Below are 19,795 nucleotides of genomic sequence, written 5' to 3'. Positions count from 1 at the left end.
TTGAGTCAGGTTGTATGAATCTCCTCTCAACAGTGACCTCATTTGGCTTATCAACCCCCAGGGAGACCTAGGATGTACTTGGGAGAGCTAAAAGTCATGGCTGAAGGTTTTAGGAAAACACACTCCTTGTTTATTTTCAATACAGAGTTTCCAGATGGAGTCCATCCACGATTTGAATTAAAAATGATGCAGGTAGATCAGTCCAAAACCCTGTGTGTAATTTGGAGCACAGCAGCAAAGGGATTGTGCCCTCAGAAAATCTCCACAGTCACAGTGTTAGAAATTATTAATATTTCAAAAAGATAAGTGCTGTTATGTGGCCCAGGGAGCAGGAGGCCAAGTGTTCACCACCACCACAGGCATTCCAGTAAACAAAGAGGAGTTTGCTTTTATTTAAGGCCTCCTTGCACTGTAGAGAAAATGCAAAATAAACTTTACATGGAAAAAGAATCATGACAATAAAATAGTGAAATAAATAGTGGAAGTCACAGTGAATGCAAGTATTTTGTGAGTTAGTTGCAGGGAGTTTTCAAAGCTCAAACGAACACAGAGGAACAAAGACTCAAAGGCTCATTGAAAATGAATAATGTGGTAATTGTTCTTAAATGGTGAATGTTATAAACCACAGAGGAACCTGAAGGCAGGAAATCTAAATCTCAGGTACACTGATACCAAAGGATCATATAATACCTCATAGAATTATTGAGTCCAACTCCCAAAGAAAAACCCTGCAAAGTGACAGTGTGGTAATACTTAAATAAAATATTTAATCTAAGAAGGAAGAAATAATCAGAAAAACACCCTGCCTGTGTTTGTTGACAGATGTGCTATGGTGTGCTGCTAATTCCAGAAGCAGCAGGTGGTGTAAGAAGCAGATACACCTCCTTGTAAAACAAGCTTTTCTCTAGGGATGTGAAAGAGAAACTTTCTTTTATCACATCTCCACCAAGGCACAAGTCTCATTTCAGGTACAGCAAGATATAACCTGACAAGAAGGATGTAAGGGATGTGCCAAAAACCAGTTACAAGACTTTAAATACCCAATTAAACTCAGATTCCAAAGAACTGAGAACTCATGGCCATTAAGTCATCTGAAATCAAATTTTGCTGCAGATCTGTGATAGACTTCAAAGTTCAGCCGTAGTAAATTCAGAGAACATCTCTGCTTTTCTCCAATTTACTAGCAGCATAGTTGAAATGACTATTTAATTTTCACTGGGCTGTGCTCTTGTCCTACTTTCTGCTCTTAAGACAGTGTTGCTTGTCCTAAAGGACAGGAAAAATAACCATTAGTTAACTTCTCTCTTTCCTGTTTTGCAGACTGTATTTGCAAGCCTGTCCTTTCATCTGTTCCTACACTGGGCCTAAGAGACTAATTAAAATCCTGATAAGGAACCTTCTTTTGCACAGCATATATGCAAGAAGTTTGTATAGTCACTAAGTTCAAGCAGGAATGATCTTTGAAGTAATCTTTCCCTTTTTTTTCTTTTCATCCTCTGCCCGCTTGATATTGGGACCTACTTTCCTAATGCAGGCAAGTAATTTGCATTTGCTAGGTTAATTATGTGTGAAGTACACGCTGGGACATTCAGATTTAATTTCAATATTTCATGTCAAACTCGGGCTGGATGTTTCCTCCTGACAGGAGGAGTTTTGTAGATGTAAAGGTCTCTTCGGTGCAAAAGGTGTGTACAGGCACGTTGTGGCACAGAGCTGTATTGGAGGACACGAGCTGTAATTAAAGATGAATTATATTCTAATCTGATATCAAAATTAGTTGGCCAAATGCTGAGAAATGCTGAACAGCTGTTAATTAATCAAACTCCCACTATATCAGTGTAATGCATTCAGCATCTCAGAATTTAATCTAATTTAATTGCACCTACCTTCATCTAAGATAAGAGTTAATTTCCCTATGGTCTTGAGCACTGTTTTCCAGCCTGTTGCTTTAAAACCTTTGAATGATCTCCAGGAATAATTCAAGGGCCCACACACAGCAATTGAAACAAAAGAAGTTGGTAAATAATCTGGACAATTTTGATGGAACCACAGTGAGCAGGGCATTGAAAATCATTAGAGGAATCCTCAGAGGGGGATGACTTGCGGAGGAGCTCTTTGGGAATTATCCGATAATCAGAAGCTTGGAATTTCAAGTCTTATATTGAACTCTTATGTTTCAAATCTTACATTTAAGTCTCCTTTCAAAATGTCATCCTAGAACCTGATATGGGAGTGGAAAAAAATCAATATTTTTTTCCAGATATGGATTAAATTAAAGAGAACAAATTTGAAAGCGGGATTCTGAAAGGAAAAGGGTTCAGAAACTGAATATATTTGTGAAAAGGGAGAACATGAGTCACATTTATTTGGATGTGGAAGATTAATGAACATTTGGATGTTCCTTGTGTACAAATGACACCTAACTCCAGACTATGAGTGACACAGGTGAGAGAGAGATCAGAGGAAATAAGTTTCTGTGTAATGTCATTTCAAATGAGTTTTGGAGCTTATGTCTGGATGACTGGGAGCCAGTGCTCCTCAGAGAGTTTTTGTCACTAAGAGAGGAATTATTTTTTTAACTTAATAAATTTGCTTCTGTTTAAGGAAAGTGTTCTAGACTTTTCATAGGGGAAGAAGATAGGGAGACAGGAAAGTGCTTTACGTTTTATTCCTGGGGGGTTTTGCTACATCTACAACTGAGAGGGCAGCAACAAGAAAGCAAACCTTGTTTAGAAAATTAAGATCTTTTCCACATGAAAAAATAAAACCAGAGAATAAAGTTCAAGGAAGACAGGATAAAAATTAACTTGTTCTAGCCTCAAAGATGTGACTGTGTTTGTGTTTATTTTCTATTCTTGTCTGATCCTTTCACAGGTTTCAGCTTTCACTGGGGTCAGTCTCTAGTACTGTCCTCCCTCCAGATAATTTTGTACATGGATGAGCCTTCCTGCCACCCTCTAATCTGGACAGCTTTCCAAAACATGTCAACAAGTCCTGGAGAAGACTTCCAAAGGAAATAGGAAGTCAGTGAATACAGCAGTGGGACAAAAGTACAGAGGAAACAACTCTGAGCAACTCCAAGTGAGCCATGGGCTTGAGATCAGCTTTTCCAAATTAGCTGAGGTTGAGTTCCAGGACACTTTTATTCCCCAGGACCTTGGAGAAAACAAAGCAACCAAGCAATAGGGGAAAAAAAACCCCAAAACACTAGAAATAAGAAGGCTTTTGGTTCAACAGCAACTTGGGCACCTCATGTCCTAAGAAACAGATTACCAAGGCCATGGCAACAATGATGGAAAATGAAATAGAAACTTCTTTATGTATGTATTTTGGGAATGTATTTAGCATCCAAATTTTGTATCACACATATTCTCTTTGTTTAACTAGAGCTGACACAAATGACCAGTTTCACTTCACGAGGCATGAATATGGCGCTTTCTTCAAAAATTTCAAAACAGCAGGAAATTGATGTTGCTTGAAAAATTTTTTTAAGAAACACTTTTAGACACTCAATTACTCCCATTCTTTTCAACATGTCATTATTGCTGAAAATTATTCATATGCTTCCAAGAAAATTAACTACCACTTGGGTCTCAAATTCTCTCTTTCAGAAGCTGCATGTGTTAAAATTGGCTGTTTTCTTACCTTAGATTTGTGATCTGATGTTAGTGTCTGAATTTTAATTTCCGTTTCTTTCTTCAATTCAACACAATTACTTCCTCTAAAAGGAAAAGAAAAATTGCAAATGTGTGCCACAAGTTAAACATCTCCCCATTCAGTCTGCACTTACTAATTAAAATGTTAATCAAAGTTGAAGTGCTGCACCGTATTGGAATGAAATTATTTCTTCTGGCAATCCATTCACAACTTACAAAATATTGTTGGATTAATGATCAGTCAATTCAAACACCACATGATTAATTCTAGATTAGTCCAGCAATTATTCTGTTGCCGAGGATGTGTCAGGCATCTCCATTTATGATACTTGGTTCCTTTTCCAGGCTTAAAATACCTTGCCAAGAAAAACCAGTTTCTGCCTGAAAACTTAAAGACCTGTCCCTGCCGTGATTTTAGATTCTTTGGTTATTTATATTTAGTTTGAGGCAGATAAAATGATGTCATTTGAGTAATTACCTCCCAGGGTGATTTGGGAGTACTGAATTTGAACACCTATAGAAAGTGTAGGTGTCCCTGTGTGAGAGTAAGTGAATGGGCTGCAAAGGAGGGGCCTGGAATAAATATCTTGAGAGAAGTCTGGACACCACTGTAATATTTCTGTGTTGGATTATCCACTGATGTAAAGTGATGCAGCTCCACTGTCTGGACAGGGACATGTTCATTTATCAGCTGCAGCTGGCCCTAATAAGGATGGTCATTGCTTGACTGCAGTAACATTAATCCATGTTTGCTCCAGAAAAGGAGATTTATGAAACTCTTAACAAGTTTAAATCCTATTTTCATATCAAAGTACTGCTAAACTTACAGAAATTAGCAGCAAATTTTATCATCAAACAGTACTAGGAAAGTCCTTACTGAAAATAGCATGTCTTGTTTTCCCAAGGGCCACCAGTCATTTATTTTCTACTCAGAGCAAGGGTAATTGTGTAGATATTTCTAACACTGATTTGACACTTTGGAAGCAATCTAAAGTCATAGAGAGAGGTTCTAACCACTGTTAACTCTGCCTGAAAAAACCCAGCAGCTGAAAGGGAAGTGTCTTCGATTACACTGTGATCAGGGTGTGGCTGATATCAGGAATATTTGATTTGTTGATCAGTATGAAAGACATTGATTCTTAGGTGTGAATAAGACATACTTTATCCAGAAATAGCTTCATTAGTTCAATCACAGGACTCTTCTGAATCCCAGACATCCAAACCACCAGCTGATCCCTACTCTGGAAACGCAGCTTTCATCATATCCCAAGGCAACTTCCAACCAGTTTGGACACTGGGAATAATGGGAATTACCCATCTGCAGTGGCTGAACCAGGGTTGAACCATGGAGTCACAGCTGGGAACAAATACCCAGGGATAGCCCAACCCAGGGTCAGCTACCCACGCTCACACACACAGATACACTTGGGATTTCTGGACAGTCCCAATAAATCAGAAGGATCTTTGTGTGCTCTGACTCCAATTCAGAGTGGGAACACAACCATACCTATCCCCATGTGCCTCTCTGAGATTTGTAAGCATTTCAAGTGTATGACAGAAATAGCACAGGGAGCAAAATCCTGTCCATCTGTCAGTGAATTAGCATGTGATTAAAAAATCCTACTTTGCTGAACAATATGCAGTTGGCATTTGTCACACCATGTGGCAGAAGTGGACTTAAAAAAAAAAGTGCACAACAAGATCAGAAGAGAAAGTTGTCTTTACACCTATCAAAGGACTGTTTGTCATTAAATAATCTGACAATTTCAATATGAATGCCTTGAGAACATGTTTTACAAGTTCTCTTACAACTTTTATTCCTTGCAAATGCACCAGAATGATAGCCAAGGAAATGGAGCATGTCCTGTACTCATCGAACCCACAACTCTGGATTCATCAGAACATTTAAGTTCAATAAAATTTGTAAGTGCCAACCAATGTATTCACTTTTAAACATGTCCTTTAATACTCTGCACAGCTGGGGTGGGCATAAGTACCTTGCAGAATGGGCTTTCAGGGCTCATCCTTAAGGAAGCCCTTAAAATATTTTGCTATGGCATTAAAAAGTGTTTTCACAGAAAGTCTGTCAGATACTGATTTTGATTTGGCTTTTAATTACATGCACACAGTTAGTCTTGTAAAACTGGAAGAGCCATCATGTGACTGAGAGCTCTGGAATCCATGGAAATTGTGGTAAGGAACAGTATTTGGCTTTGCATTAAAGCTGGTTTTGGAGTGGTCATTTCCATTTTGTTTTTAATTCATAATGTGAAACCATCATAAAGGCTTTGGTGTCCATGCAAGAAGCATTATAGAATTAAGAAAAGATGCTGCAAGTAGCCAATGGAGTGTCCTCAAACTGTGAATCAGATTATGGACTGCTTTAATACTTGTCCCATTTTGGGGTGATCTGGACAGCACTGTTATTCAGAATTTCCCCATATTTATTCCACAGAGACAGCCATTTCCACCTTTAATTTTCCTGACACACCTCCCTTGGCCATTTTGTCTGGACAGGCAGAGGCACTGGCTCCTTCTCAGGCCAACAGGAACACTCAGATTCTTCAACACCAGAGCAAAGGGAAATATTTCTGCTCCCACAATAATTATGGTGCAATGCCCAGAGTTCACTTCTCTACCACTGTAGTAAATAACCTGACTGTAATTAAAAATCCAGCTGTATCAGTAACATTCCGCTGTGTTACATTCAATGAAATTGAATCAAAGCCACATTAAATTAATCAATCCTGCAGTTGTCCCCTCTCTGCTTGGAGAAGTAGTAATTTCCTGGAAGAAACTCCTTAGATGGTAACTATTTTTGTGCTTACAGTTCTCCTGTCTTGAACAAAAAATGTACAACTGTGAGCTTTCAATAATTTAATGAAGAGAATTCTCCTTACCTTGTTTACTTCTGACAGTTCTGTTTCTGTTCCTTTGCCAGTTTACAACATGTGCACTCAAAAACCCACCACCATTCCAAATAATTTATAGAAAAAGTATTCTTGGAAGAATCCAGTGCCAAACAGGCATCTATGTTCAGTATTCAGTGAGTGAGTTGCTGCCAGCTGTTGTTGCCAGATGACAACAATATGAAATTAAGAGCAATTATTAGCATAGCTGGATATGGAACTAAAGTAATTCCTGCTGTCTCAATGAAATTCCAGTGACATAGTGAAAGGTGGAGAGGAGAAACTGCTGCCAGATGAGCAGCAAGGCAACAGCAAGTCCTGCTACTTAATTCCAAATTAGAATTAGACATTCTATTAAAGTCAGCAGCATCTTCCAGGAACCTTTCTGGGACAAACAGGAGATTCACACAGATAACATCCCAGGCCATCAGCTTGTGCAAATCAAAACAACTCTACTCCAGTCAAAGGAGTAAGATTCATTTATCCCAGCTGAGGATCTGTAAGAATTTCCTCAAAAAGAAGCTTCAACTCAACAGCACAGCAAAAGTCTATTGTTTTCGAACATTCGGGATTTAAAAGCCAGCTTTTCCCCTAAAATCAAAACATTGCTACTTTCTGGTCACTAGCCTGGACCTTAGTCTGCTCTCACTGAACACAACACTGACATTCCCTGGGGAGTGCAGTGAGACCAGACCAGAGAAATAAAAATTTGAGGCAAATCCTTTGCCTGTATTTTTAAAATTCTGATAGCAGAAGATTAGAGAAAGGCAGAGTGATTCCAACATTTATGGCCCATTGCTAGAGCTCATTCTCAGGCTGATGCATGATGCTGGTTCAAGCTGCAATGGAATAATTATGAATGCTTTATTCCAGACCACAAAAGCATAAGATATCAAATCTGTTTCAAGTCTAAAGAAAAACAATTTGAAATAATATCTTACCCCTTCTTCTTGATTGCCTTCTCTAGCATTTTCTCATATGATACCTTTTCTTTATCATATTGGGCCACTATTTTGTCAATTTGTGTGCAGTGCAACTTCTGCATGGCACTGTGCTCCTGGAAAACAGTAGGACCTTACCATTAGGTTGCTGGATTTTTGATGTTCAATTTTCTTACAGCATAAAAAATAGCAGTGTACAGACAGTTTTGACAATGAAATTTAATCTGGTATATGGCATTAAACATTCCAGGTATTCCATCACAAGCACCAAAACATTTCTTCTTTGTTAGAAAAATTAAAACCTCCAGTGAACCCTAAAAATATGGTACATTTTAAAGCAATGATGGGGAAAAAAGTCATCTGTTGGAATAAATATCCATTTAAGTACAATTCTGAAGATCTGGCCCATGATCCCCAGTGACAGCAGCACCCTCACCATTAAGAAATCCCACCTTGTGGCAGACATCTCCTTTAGCAAGTGACAGCAAGCTGTGCAAAACAACTTCATTTTATATTTTCCTTTATCAGAACAGCAGCTCATAATGATGCAAGTATCTGACCAGCAAAGAGAGCAGCAAATATTGAATTTACACCACAATAGGAAAAATGGTTCTTTCATTGATGTTATTTTATTAATACCCATTTGCCCCACATTTTATCTAATCGTGGCAAAAAGAACCTCATTAATTAAAATGCTTTATCCAGGACTTTATCTCTATTTTTTAATAGCTCTTTTTGCATCTATTCCACACTTGCTATTCTACTGTTCTTTATTATTATTTTCTATACACCTTTGCCTTATCACTGTCTCTTCCTCTAAAAATGCTAATTAAATACTTTTACACACACTTTTACCAAAACATTAATACCAATGCTGCAGTGCTTTCAAAAATCTAGTTCTGGGCTGTACCCCAGCACTCCAGCATCTGCCAAGCACTTCCCCAGGGAACACATACAGCTTCCAAGTGTTGTATTCAGAGTGGAGAACTGAATTTGCTGTTCCACAGAGGATTTAAAGGGAAACAAATAGACTCTGTCAATATTAAAACATGCCAGCCTCACCAGGGGGTGTTTACACTGATTAACCAGGCAGGGAAAAATAGGGACAGTGAAAAGAATGACTCGAGCTTGACAACATCAGCCAGCCACAGGTGAAGTGACTGAGAGCATCTCTCAAACTACCCACTCCCCTCTGATGGATGAGCAGAACTATCCAATTCTTGCCACAAAAGACTAAGAACAATGTCTGCAAAGCATGAGACTTCTGCCCACACTTCTGTCAAAATTCTAAGAAATTTGAGTGGTTTTGTTTTGTAGCATCTTTTGTTTTCAAATGCAAACTTTCGGTTGCTAACATGTTCTAGGTTGATTCAGAATAAGTTTGCAGGTAAAAGTCTCCTCAGGTAGGTCCTCATGTTTCTTCAAGCCCACTGAATTTACACACCTTCCACATGAATATATTCACAAATTACACGTCATTACAAATTGAATTCACAGTTCTGCCAGTGTTCTGAGACGCCACCTAACTGGTACAAAAAGACTCAAATCACAGCAAGAATATCCACTGGAAAAGAATAAAGAGTCACGTACTGTTCCTTTGGGAACAGTGAGTGTGTGTGTGCAGAAACCACAGTTCAGTCTATTAAAGGGAAGAGGAAATAAATTCCCATCATAAAAACTGTTATTCCTGTCCAGTATCTCCCTAAAGCAACGTAAATACTGTGCACAACTGAAAACTGAGGTCTGGAGGATTCTCATTACAAAATACAAGGATGAGGAAATACAAAGAAGGAACTAACATTTCCAGTTCAGAAATCAATTTTGCAGAAATTTATTTTTCTACAGTCCCATAATTTTTTGTACTCTTGCTTTTGCATAGTGAAATGGAGATTTTTTTTAATGTTCTTTCTTACTAGGCTTTAATTCAAACAGTACATATTTTCAATGTCAATATGAATGTGCAGGAGACGAATTTGGGGATTTAGATTAATTATGCAATTCTGGTTACTGTCTAGAACCATATTAAATTCCTCCAGGGGCACTTATAACCATCCCTGTTGTGTCTGAAACTGCTAGAACTGTACACTAAAATCCTCTTTTGAGCTGCTGGGCTGGTAGAGAATATATCAAGGTAATCCCTCACTATCCTTCTGCTTCTGTCTAGCCCAAAAAGCACAGAAACTACCTGACAACTTTGAAAAATATTAAAATGAAGTAGGGGCCCATAAAAGCAGGCTGCTAAAAATGAAGTTGGCTGACTGAGATATGCCCTTTCCTTTATCCACCTGCCTGTGATGCCACTCCAGATCTGCACCTAAACAGTGCTCACTATATAACTTGATAAAGAAGAGATATAAACTAAAGGTCATCATTCAGACACATCAACTGTTCTGTATTTGAATATAAGATATGAATATTAATTCATACTGGAGATTAAAGTTACTTCAGGGAATGAAGGCAGGAAATACTCTACCTCAAAAGCAGCCAAATGCAGGTGTTTCTATGGATGCATTGTTTAAAGAAAAGCATTTCTGCACAGTATGCAGAAGTGACTGAACATATTATTTAAATTACCAAAAGCACAGATTACCAGAGCTAAGATTCAAGAGAAGTTATTCCTAATAAGGAGATTTTTTTTTAAGTGGTGACAATTATATGAATTTGCCACTGTTTTTCAAAAGGCAAACACAAGGAATACTACAGCACCAGTGGCTGATAGCTTCCTACTGAACTGAGGTTTGGATCACGTTCTTTGCTCCCAAGAGCAATCACCTGCTCTTCAGCAATCCCAACAGAGGGATTTTTGGAGAATGTTATCATAGCTGCTGGAGCCAAAATGGCTGAAATGCTGAACAGAAGTAAATAAATGGAAGACAACATCAAAGAGCAACACCAACAGAGTGCTGTGTGCTGGGAAGCGTGGCACCACTTAATTTTTGTTTGCCATAATGTGTTTTTGGCACAAGCCAATTTTATAAGATGGAAAAGCATTAGACTTTTCTTTCCCTAAGCATCATGAACAATTCCCTTCTGCTTACTCCCCCAGATCTCTGGAGTGTCTATGGTTAAATCTGGTGCTTTTAGCTTCAGTCTGCTTCAAACCCAGACTTCCTGAGGCTGATGGTGGATAACCAACTGCAGAGTTCTCCTGCTCCATGCCAGCTGATAAAATGCGCTAAGAACAGTGATGAGCACACCGAGCACTGCCCTGAGATCACCTCTGAGCTAACGTGGCTGCACTTTCCTGCTCAGACTCTGAATTCCAGGAGCTGCTCTTGCTGGAGCCTTTGGCCAGGCATGCCCTAGGCAGGCACTGTGTGGTTAGGACAGGCTCACATTCTGTACTTAGGAGCAGCAGGACACAGGCTGGCTCAGACATGAAATAGCTGTGCTTGAGCTAATGCTGAAAGCCCTTCTGAGTGCAGGGTGGTTTTAGATTATGGCTGGCAATTTTTTCCTCAGATTAGAGGAAGCAAGTGAAAGCCTGAACAGATGGATCATTTTTTTTAATATTAGCAAGCACAGCCTTGGCTCAGATATCCTGTGGGTCACGTGTTAGAGGGAGAGAGACCCCTGAGGATGTCTGTTTTCTACATAACCATTTCTATAGCAAATTGCTGGCTGTTGGCCAATGAAATGACAAAGTAGTGTTTAAAAATTAGCAGCCCCCAAAAAGATCATCCCTATGAAGGTCTAGAAACTGTTGATACCAAAAAGTGTTGGTGACAGACACTTTTCCTTGAGCATGGGCTTTGCACACAACATAAAAATGCAGAAATTGCTCATTTCTTCCCCTCTGCACAGTCAGTAAGGAGGCTGAAATGTAACTATTTCATTTTCTTACATGACTTTCAATACTAAGAACCCCAAAATAGTGCCAATTATTGAAAGTAATTTCTCCATGCTTCATTGTACAGAGAGTCCCATGCTCAAACAGCAGTCATGAAAATAAACAAAAAGGCTGATATTAGAAATGCCCAGGCAACCACATGACATCAGATCTGCAGTGGAATTTGTAAGCAAAGGGAGCAACTGCCCCAAAAGCCCTGAATGGATTTGTGTGTTCGCCAAAATTCAGAACTTTAGATATTTTCTTCACTTATTATAACTCTTTCTGTAACAAGAACAATGGTTTTTTAATGAAAGAGGGCAGGGCAAAATTTTCTACCATGAAGTATATTTGTGGTAGTGATAAACATAATTGTGGTATCACTGCCAAGAAAAAGCTGACTATAAAGTGGTTAACACAAATATGAATGAGGAGGACCAGGGCTCTTCATTTCTCAGCTACACATCTAAGTTCCCTCTGGAGATTTTGCAGTTTCTCCAGTGCCTGCCTTCAGTGCAGCACCACCTCCCATCATTATTGCCTTGTTTTTCCATGCTACCTGTTAGTAAGTTGTGCAAGAGGGAGCAAGACAGAATCATTTCCTAAAAAAGGTGAGCCTTGGATGTTTATATGGGTCAAACAAATGTGCACCCAGCCTCAAGCAGACATATAAAGTGTTGCCAAAGTGAAAATGTGCTCACTGCAGCATATTTCAATACATTCCTCAATCTTCCCCTATAATTTAATTAGGAACTGCCTGTGCTAGTGATCAGCTGTCTTCAATTAGGCTCAGAGAACATACCTTAGCATGTTTCTTCTTTAAGGCATTCAGCTCTTTCTGCTGTTTCTTTAAATGCTTTATATAAGCCTGAAAAAAGAGAAGCTGGATCAATTTTTCTGTGGTCATATTGACTTTAACCAGGTAAAATCCTGGCTACTTAAAACAAAAATTTAGGAGCACATCCTGAAAAGCTTGTGTCAATACTTACCTTCATTTGCTTTAAATCTTCTATCTTCACTTGAGGAATAAGGTCTATACCTGGGAAGGCATTGATACAGTTTATCTAAAACTTCATACATACTAGTATATATCATATTCAAAATTTCAGTTTTATCACAGCAAACTAAATTTAGCTTAAAAATTAATTAATTAATGTTTTTCACCACATTAAAAAAATAGCACTGTTTAAATTATTCGTCAAGATATAGCTAAAATACAGTAATTTCCTTTTCCTATGCACTCTTCAATCAGTTGCCTTGTGGAAAAAGAATTGAATCAATGAGTGTATTTTAATCTCTTACAGTTCTGGACTGAAGTGTCAAAACACAGCAATCTAAGAATTGGAAAAAGCTCCTTTTTGCAAACACAGCAAATCATTTAGGAATATTAAAACAACTTCAGAATTTTGGTCCCTAGCTGGAGATTGCTCTGGCACTAGTTCTTCCAGTGGGTAGGTTTCTTGGGTAGGGCTCTACATGACTACAAAACTGGGGCTAGGTGTGTTTCAGGTTAAAGCAGAAGGGAAAATTAATTTGCAGCCTGTGTGATAACAAAAATAAAATTTGCATTTTTCTTAATAGCAGGCTATGGGAAAAGGAGTGAAACTGTGCTCCAAGACTAAAAGAAAGTTAGAAAATGAAGGAGAAACAGAAAACCAAAAGAAGTGAAAATTCTAATGAAATTTCAGTCACACAAACTAACAGTGCTATGTAAATGAATGAAAACGTTTTGATCACTTTAACTGCAATGCAAAAAAAACCCCTGATCTCATTTAATGTTTATGCTTTAATAAATGTTCTGTGACATATTAAGGACTTTTTAAAAACTACTGAACACATCCTATATGTAAGTGTTAATAAAAATGTTAATACAATGCCATGAGAGTTGGAATTTTTAGGTTTTTCTGAGGTTCCACACAGAAATGTTTGCCTGTGTATAAATACACTGCAAATATATTTAGTTAACTGCTCTTAATAATGTCTATGGACTATAAGATTTCCTTTGCCTTGAAAAGGACTTTCTGGCTTTTAAGGTGAATTTAACTGGAAAATGCTCAGACACTGTAAAAGGAAAAAAAAAGAGGGGGGAAGGAGAGCTAGGCAATCTCCTCAGGGAATATGAATTTTTTTCTTTTCTTAGAAGCATAAGACTCTGCTCAAATATATGGTATCAACATTTGTCTAGTAAATGAGACAGGAGCAGATGTAGGCACAGATAGGGGCTGAAGTTTTCAAAAACATAAGTGATTTAACTCTTACTGAAAATCTGAGACCAAAAAAACCCCTGCATTCCTGTGCATTTGAAAGCCTTTCCCATTTTGCTGCACAAGTAATTTCTAATAGCAAGATGAGATATTTTAACAGTGGTAGGATTATTCAGATCTTAGTAAATAACAGAGAAAAGAAATACAAAATAAGGATCATTACATGGGATATCAAAATGAGCAGCTCTATTTTCACATGCAATAATACAGATAAAAATTGCAGTCAGGAAAGTGTTAACTACTGAAACCTCAGTTTAAGAGCACGCCTGCATCAGGCTCCTGGGTTTCTAAACAGACTTCCCCAGGATTTTATTTTAAAACATTTACTACACAGAACCACTACAAAGAACATATCCTTAGTTGCCCAGGTCTGACTCCATGGCCAGCAGGAATCAGCTGTTAACCCCAGCAAATTTCATGCTTAATTAATGCACAATAAAACTAACACTTGTGCATCTTGGTCTTGATACATGAAATATGAAAACACCTTGCTGCATAAAGTGACCTAGGATTTGCATCAGGGAAGAGCTTTTGAAAGAGTTCAGGTGCCAGAGACAACCTGAAGCTTTGATTCATTGCCAAAAGTGACTCCAGAGAAATGGCACTTGGGTTCCCAAGAGATCCCTTCAGCACTGTGTACTCAGCCATGTGTCAGATTTGAGAACAAGAGCCCTCTGTGCTCCTTTTCCCTTCTGTCAATACCTTTGGGCCAAGGTGGATGAGTGAGTGAACCACATTCTAATTCTTGTGGCCCATTAACAGAAATATTTATTGTCTTTCATTCAGCTGTACAAATTTGTTTTCTCACTTATTCATTACCTGTGAGGATATGGGAGAAACAAATAATCCCATTTGACTGCAAAAAAAATTACTTTGTAGAGTGAATGGTGAAGAGTTGGGAAAAAATACTTATTCACTTATAAATGAGCACATTTAATTATTTATTTTTTTCTTACAATAAACACGCCATTTCCATAATCACTATTCAGAGTAAAACCACACTGTGAAAACATTTCTAATTGTTGGGAAATCTCTACAGAATCCAGTGAGTTCTAAATACCTTTAATTACTTAAATCTGCAACCCTGCCAAGGGATTTGTGAGGGCAGAAAAAAAAGCGGAAGAGTTTCTGTGGGCTATGCCAGATAATAGTCACTCCTGTTGGCACCCCTCCAGGAATCTTTACTAGTAAACTACTCCCAGAGCCATGCTGGTTATGTGTATAATATACACACATATATTAAAGAAAATGTAGCTGAATGCTACAGGTATACAGCTACACAAAGAGGTTGCTCTGTGAAATAAAGCTGCATTACCTTTATACAGTCATTTTACTAATACACAAAATTAATTTGCAATTAGACAAAGACAACACCCAGTGACAAAATAATAAGAATGAATATAACTCCAAAATTAAACTTGAATAATGAGTCTTTCTCTGTGAGTTTCTGAACCACATCAGAACAGAGGCAGTGATTTTTGTGTACCTTTCTTAGTGTCGGTGCCAGACCCAAAGCCTGCGGTGGTGCTTGGCCGAAGCTCAGAGCTGCTCTGAGGTGTTACGTTGGCTTTGGGATTATTGGCTTTTCCTTTTCTGTCATTCTTTGAAGTGTCATTTGGTACATCAGCTATATCACTCTGAAAGAGATATCATAATAAATTGATTGTTCTCTTACCTGTAGTGTAAAAAGCTGGAAAAATTTAGGAAATGGCTTACTTTAAATATAATAAAATTGCAACATATTTTCAAACAACACTATAGTAAAGCACTTGTAATCTATTCCAAATAGCAACTTATTAAAATACAACTCTGTCCCTATTTATTAAATTCTCTTCTTCTAAAAGATGTATTAATGAGATCCATGAAAAGCCAATGAGCATTTCAGTAAATGACATAAGCCAGACAAAGAAGCTTATACTTGAAAATGAGAAATGATAAGGTGCATTGATTGAAGAAGGACCAGTTTACTTTAAATAAAGAACACAGCATGGACATATGTGGGTTGTGTTTGTCACTGATTCTACTTACAGTTTCAATACCCATAGCTCTCATTTGGTCTGCTCTTTTTTCTGTGATAGACAAAAATTTCTTTGGATCTGATAAAGCATCCACAATATCTGTAAGAAAAAGGAAATCAACTTTTTGTGAGCTTTGGGTGCATCTGGAAATTAGTGCTTTAAAAAAACTTTATCCCTGTTATTATGAGATGTGGCTTGCAATGAGAGTCCAGATTTCTGTAGTGAATTTGGCAGGACTGGAAGTGCTTATTTCCACAGCACCTGGAACAGTTCACAATGTACCAAGGTGTGGTATTAATCCAGTTATGTTATTTAAGAAAAACCCAGTAACTCTGTCAGACTGCACTAACTTCCTCCCAGTTAATGACTGTAGATTTTAAGACTAGGATGGGATCTCCTGAGCCACAAAGCACTAACTTTGTCCCTTGGCTGAAGGATGCTGGCTGACTTGGGAGTGCAGGGAACTGCAGAAAATGCTATTATATTTCCTGGCTAAAGAGCAATTTCAGGCAGATTAAACCAATCAGGTAAATCTGTTCTCAGTAGCCTTTGTGGTATTCCATGTCTGGAACATGACAGGCTGTGAAATGGCTTTTCTAGGAATGACCAACATCTGAATCTTGCACATGACACAGTAGCACCAGTGGTATCAGAGCCCTGGGTACCAGACAGAGTACTGAATCTGTTTTCCATGTGCAGTGATCAATGTGCAAGCACAGGTTTACAGCATGACAAAGTCCCAGGAATTTTTTACCTGCATATCAAATAATCTCTTTCTGTACTTAACTCCAACAGTCAAAACCAAAAAATATCAAACCCATCAAAAAGACTTGGTAAGAAACTTATTGTTCAAAGTAGGAGCTGAGCTGTATCATCTTCCTCCCAACCTGAGTTGTTCTGTGGAATGTTCCTCTGAAGCCACAGCACAGACAGGTCTCCCACTCCCACAAAAGCTGTATTAAACACCTAGCATTACCCTTGAGATCTGTTTATTTACACAAATAGGTCATCTCCAATAACTGCTGTGACCCACTGATGTCTTCTGAAATTTATTTCACATACACGAAAGCCACGTAGGATTTATTTTTAGCCACGGCAATAGACTGTGGCTCAGCACCGACTGTTTCTCCTCTCCCTAACTCATTAAGAATGTCTTTTTGTCCTTGGCACGCACTTTTCAATGAAAACCCAGGGCTACCCTGCCAGCACGATGCGTCACTTGAAAATTGAACCTGATTATCACGAGCTTCTAGGTAAAAATGACTAACGTGTTTGGGAGAGCAGGACCTCTGTGGATCGTGGAAGGAAGCACACAAGCACATCACCAAAGGCTCAGCACTTCTGAGGGGGAGGTGACTCATCCCTGCCTCTCACGCTGTCATTTGTCCTCTGCTTGTGCTCCCCTTTCTCCCCAGGGAGGTGAGCTGGGGGTGGGGAGCAGCATTTTGTGGGAGAACTGCAATTAAATAGAAAACTCTGAGAATCGCTGGGAGAGTGTATTACAGAAAGCACCAACCACTAAACTAAGCAGCCAGGCTTACTCACTACAGATTTCTATAATAGAAGCTTCTCTTTAGAGAATGTGCTTCATTTGCATCAATTTGTGCCATTATTGTGGTTTTATTGGAAACAGAGGGGCTGATGCAAATAAACCACAAGAAATTACAAAGCTATAAAACAGAAAAAGAAAAACACACATCTTTTAAAGCTTACAATGCATCACCCGTTCTAGTTGTTATTCAGGGCACATTTTAAAATCTTACTCATAGAGGTTAAAAAAACAAAAAAGAAAGAAAAAAGAAAGCAGGCAGCTACTGACTTGAGCTCTACCTTCCTACAGGTTTGCTAAAACAACCACGGAGATCCTAATGATAGCTCATAAAACAATGAGAAGTTCACTGCAGATGATAAGTAATTAAAAACCACATGCCAGCAGAATGCTAATGATTCCACCTGAGTGTCAGAAGTTATTTCCCAGTTGTTCATCATGCTGCTGCTCTGTATCAATGAGGAAAATACATGAGGCACATCCAGCCTATCTGGGAAGGGAGAGGAGAACTATAATTGATCTCATTTAGTTCCTGTTATTATGGAGTCTGGTTTTGCCACTGCTGACAGTAAACCACAAAAACCAGTCCTCTGGTTCTAGTAGCATTTTACTCTAACAAAATATTTAGGGGTAGCAGTGTTTTCCTGCCTCTGTCAAATAAACATCTACAGCACTGCTGACAGTGTAGCACACAATTTGCAAATTTTAAACTGGTGTTGAAATTCTCTTTGAAAAACAAGTCTTTCACTTCTGCATGTGCAGAATGCAGTTTAAAAAATAAAATAAACAAATATTTTCTCCTTATGGGTCCAGCACGCTCAACAGCTCAAGACACATTGAACTCAGTTTAAATTGTATTCTTAGAAAAAGTCTGGTATCATAAAACATCAATCCCAAATCAGAAGCACGTTGAGGAAATATTTTAACTGAGTCATTTACTGTCAAAAGCTTCAGTTCAGGTAAGAATTAAAGGACACACTTAAACATGTCTCTTAGATTGATGGTTCAATTACTCTTGAGAATCTCAAGTTGAAGCAGAAGCTTACATTTCTCTTGAGACAAAGTCCCTGCAGTTAAATACTGTGGATGAAACGTGCTGCATAATAGCATGGTGGTGCTCCAAGGCATGTGGCAGAACTCCAGCTGACTTGCCAGAAACCAGGATTTCACATATGAACAACACAAATGCTTCTGTGACACTTTTTTTTTCCCCCACTAAATATTGTTACTGAAGTCTCAGCCTGCTAATTTTTTAATGGATAAGCACCAGCAAACACAGACTTGAAGATAGGTTAGGAAGGAAGCTTCCCTTCCTCCAGTTTCTACTATGGAAATCACAGAGAAGTGCAGCCATTCTTTGCATGGCAGCAGCTTTGAAATAGGTTTTGTGAAGAGAAAAACATTGGTTTGAACAATAATCTTTCGCCAGGAACCCCTAAGGTAATTGCTGCAGAGTCAGAGCACTAACCTTTTGTGCAATTCCTATTTTACAGTTTTAAATGGTTTGTGTATTGTCCAGTGTACAAGCAAATTTCATCTAGGGTGAAGAATCCCTTTCTCTCAGGGGGAACTCATGCATGACACTGATTTTAGTGGAGTAATGAATATTCTCTGCTCTCTGTTCCCACACACACGTGTGGCAATTGGCCACTGTTCAGTATAAATTACCACAGCTCTGCCAACCTGATTGTGGAAACAGCTCACGTTAAAATAATTTTCCTGAGCATCCAAAAACAATTGAACCACACGAAAAACATGTAAAATCAGGAGAGAAAAATGCTATTTTTTTTCACTAGCCATTTCTAAAAATACACCAATATTCCCTAGAATATAGAATTGTTTTTGTTTGAAAAAAACAGTTTCTGGATGAATTTTTTTATACTTACAGGCCAACCAATATAGATAAAGTACATCCAAACCTTACAAATATTTATGTCAGACAAAATATAATAAAAAAAGGACTCTTTCTAAATTGTCAACAGAGAAAATTAAATTAAGCTGAGTAGTAGTAGCTTATTTTCCACATTATTTTGTCATTTAGTAGATACATGCTTTTATCATTAACACTTAGGCAAGCACTTGGGTAAAAAGCAGATTTCTTAACTCAATATCCAGAGATTCCAAGGAGTTACAGAATGTTAGAAATACTGAATCTTTCCATCCTCCAGCACTGCATGTATGCTTCTGGCTGGCACAGTGACACTGGAGCACTTCAGGACTTGCACACCAACACTCAAGAACCACAGCACACCGAGATAAAGGCTCGTCTCACCTCCAAAACCATCAGGCACGTATGTTTTAAGCACAATGTTGCAGAAAACCGTCGGAAGAGAGAGTGGTTTGTTGCCCTCATTCCGAAGGGAAATGTGTCTGTAACCTGCTTGCAGTCCATCCAGAGGCAGGATCCTCTGACCAATCAGTTTATTATTGTCATCATACACTGCTATTCTCAGGACAGCAAGATCAGGGAGGATAACCTGGAAAGCCACAAAATGCAGACATTTAATGACACTGATACAGTTGCTCCCTCCTCGCCTCCCATGTGTGAACTTTGGATGCCAGAAACTATCATCACTCTAAGATCAGGTCATTCCCTGCAAACCCCACTTTTCAAAATGAATCTTTCCTA

General features: G+C 38.4%; 1 protein-coding gene across 7 annotated transcripts in view; it reads right to left on the bottom strand.

The window, feature by feature from the left end:
- Window positions 1-19,795, bottom strand: part of PLCB4 (phospholipase C beta 4) — a 186,519-nt gene that overhangs the window by 15,184 nt on the left and 151,540 nt on the right. For all 7 annotated transcript variants that reach the window (XM_088052843.1, XM_088052842.1, XM_088052841.1 and 4 more), the window contains 7 exons: window positions 19,439-19,643; window positions 15,628-15,716; window positions 15,086-15,236; window positions 12,325-12,374; window positions 12,138-12,203; window positions 7,507-7,622; window positions 3,646-3,721 (listed from right to left, as the gene is read on the bottom strand). In XM_088052843.1, coding sequence (XP_087908969.1) covers window positions 3,646-3,721; window positions 7,507-7,622; window positions 12,138-12,203; window positions 12,325-12,374; window positions 15,086-15,236; window positions 15,628-15,716; window positions 19,439-19,643 — 753 coding nt within the window. The remainder of the gene's footprint in view (window positions 1-3,645; window positions 3,722-7,506; window positions 7,623-12,137; window positions 12,204-12,324; window positions 12,375-15,085; window positions 15,237-15,627; window positions 15,717-19,438; window positions 19,644-19,795) is intronic.

Source organism: Pseudopodoces humilis, chromosome 3 (genome assembly GCF_049639895.1).
Source record: "Pseudopodoces humilis isolate 2021_Gansu_Grassland_sample_001 chromosome 3, ASM4963989v1, whole genome shotgun sequence".
Classification (NCBI taxonomy): domain Eukaryota; kingdom Metazoa; phylum Chordata; class Aves; order Passeriformes; family Paridae; genus Pseudopodoces; species Pseudopodoces humilis.
Note: the sequence above shows the minus strand (reverse complement) of the source record. Positions and strands in the feature narration are given on the sequence as shown.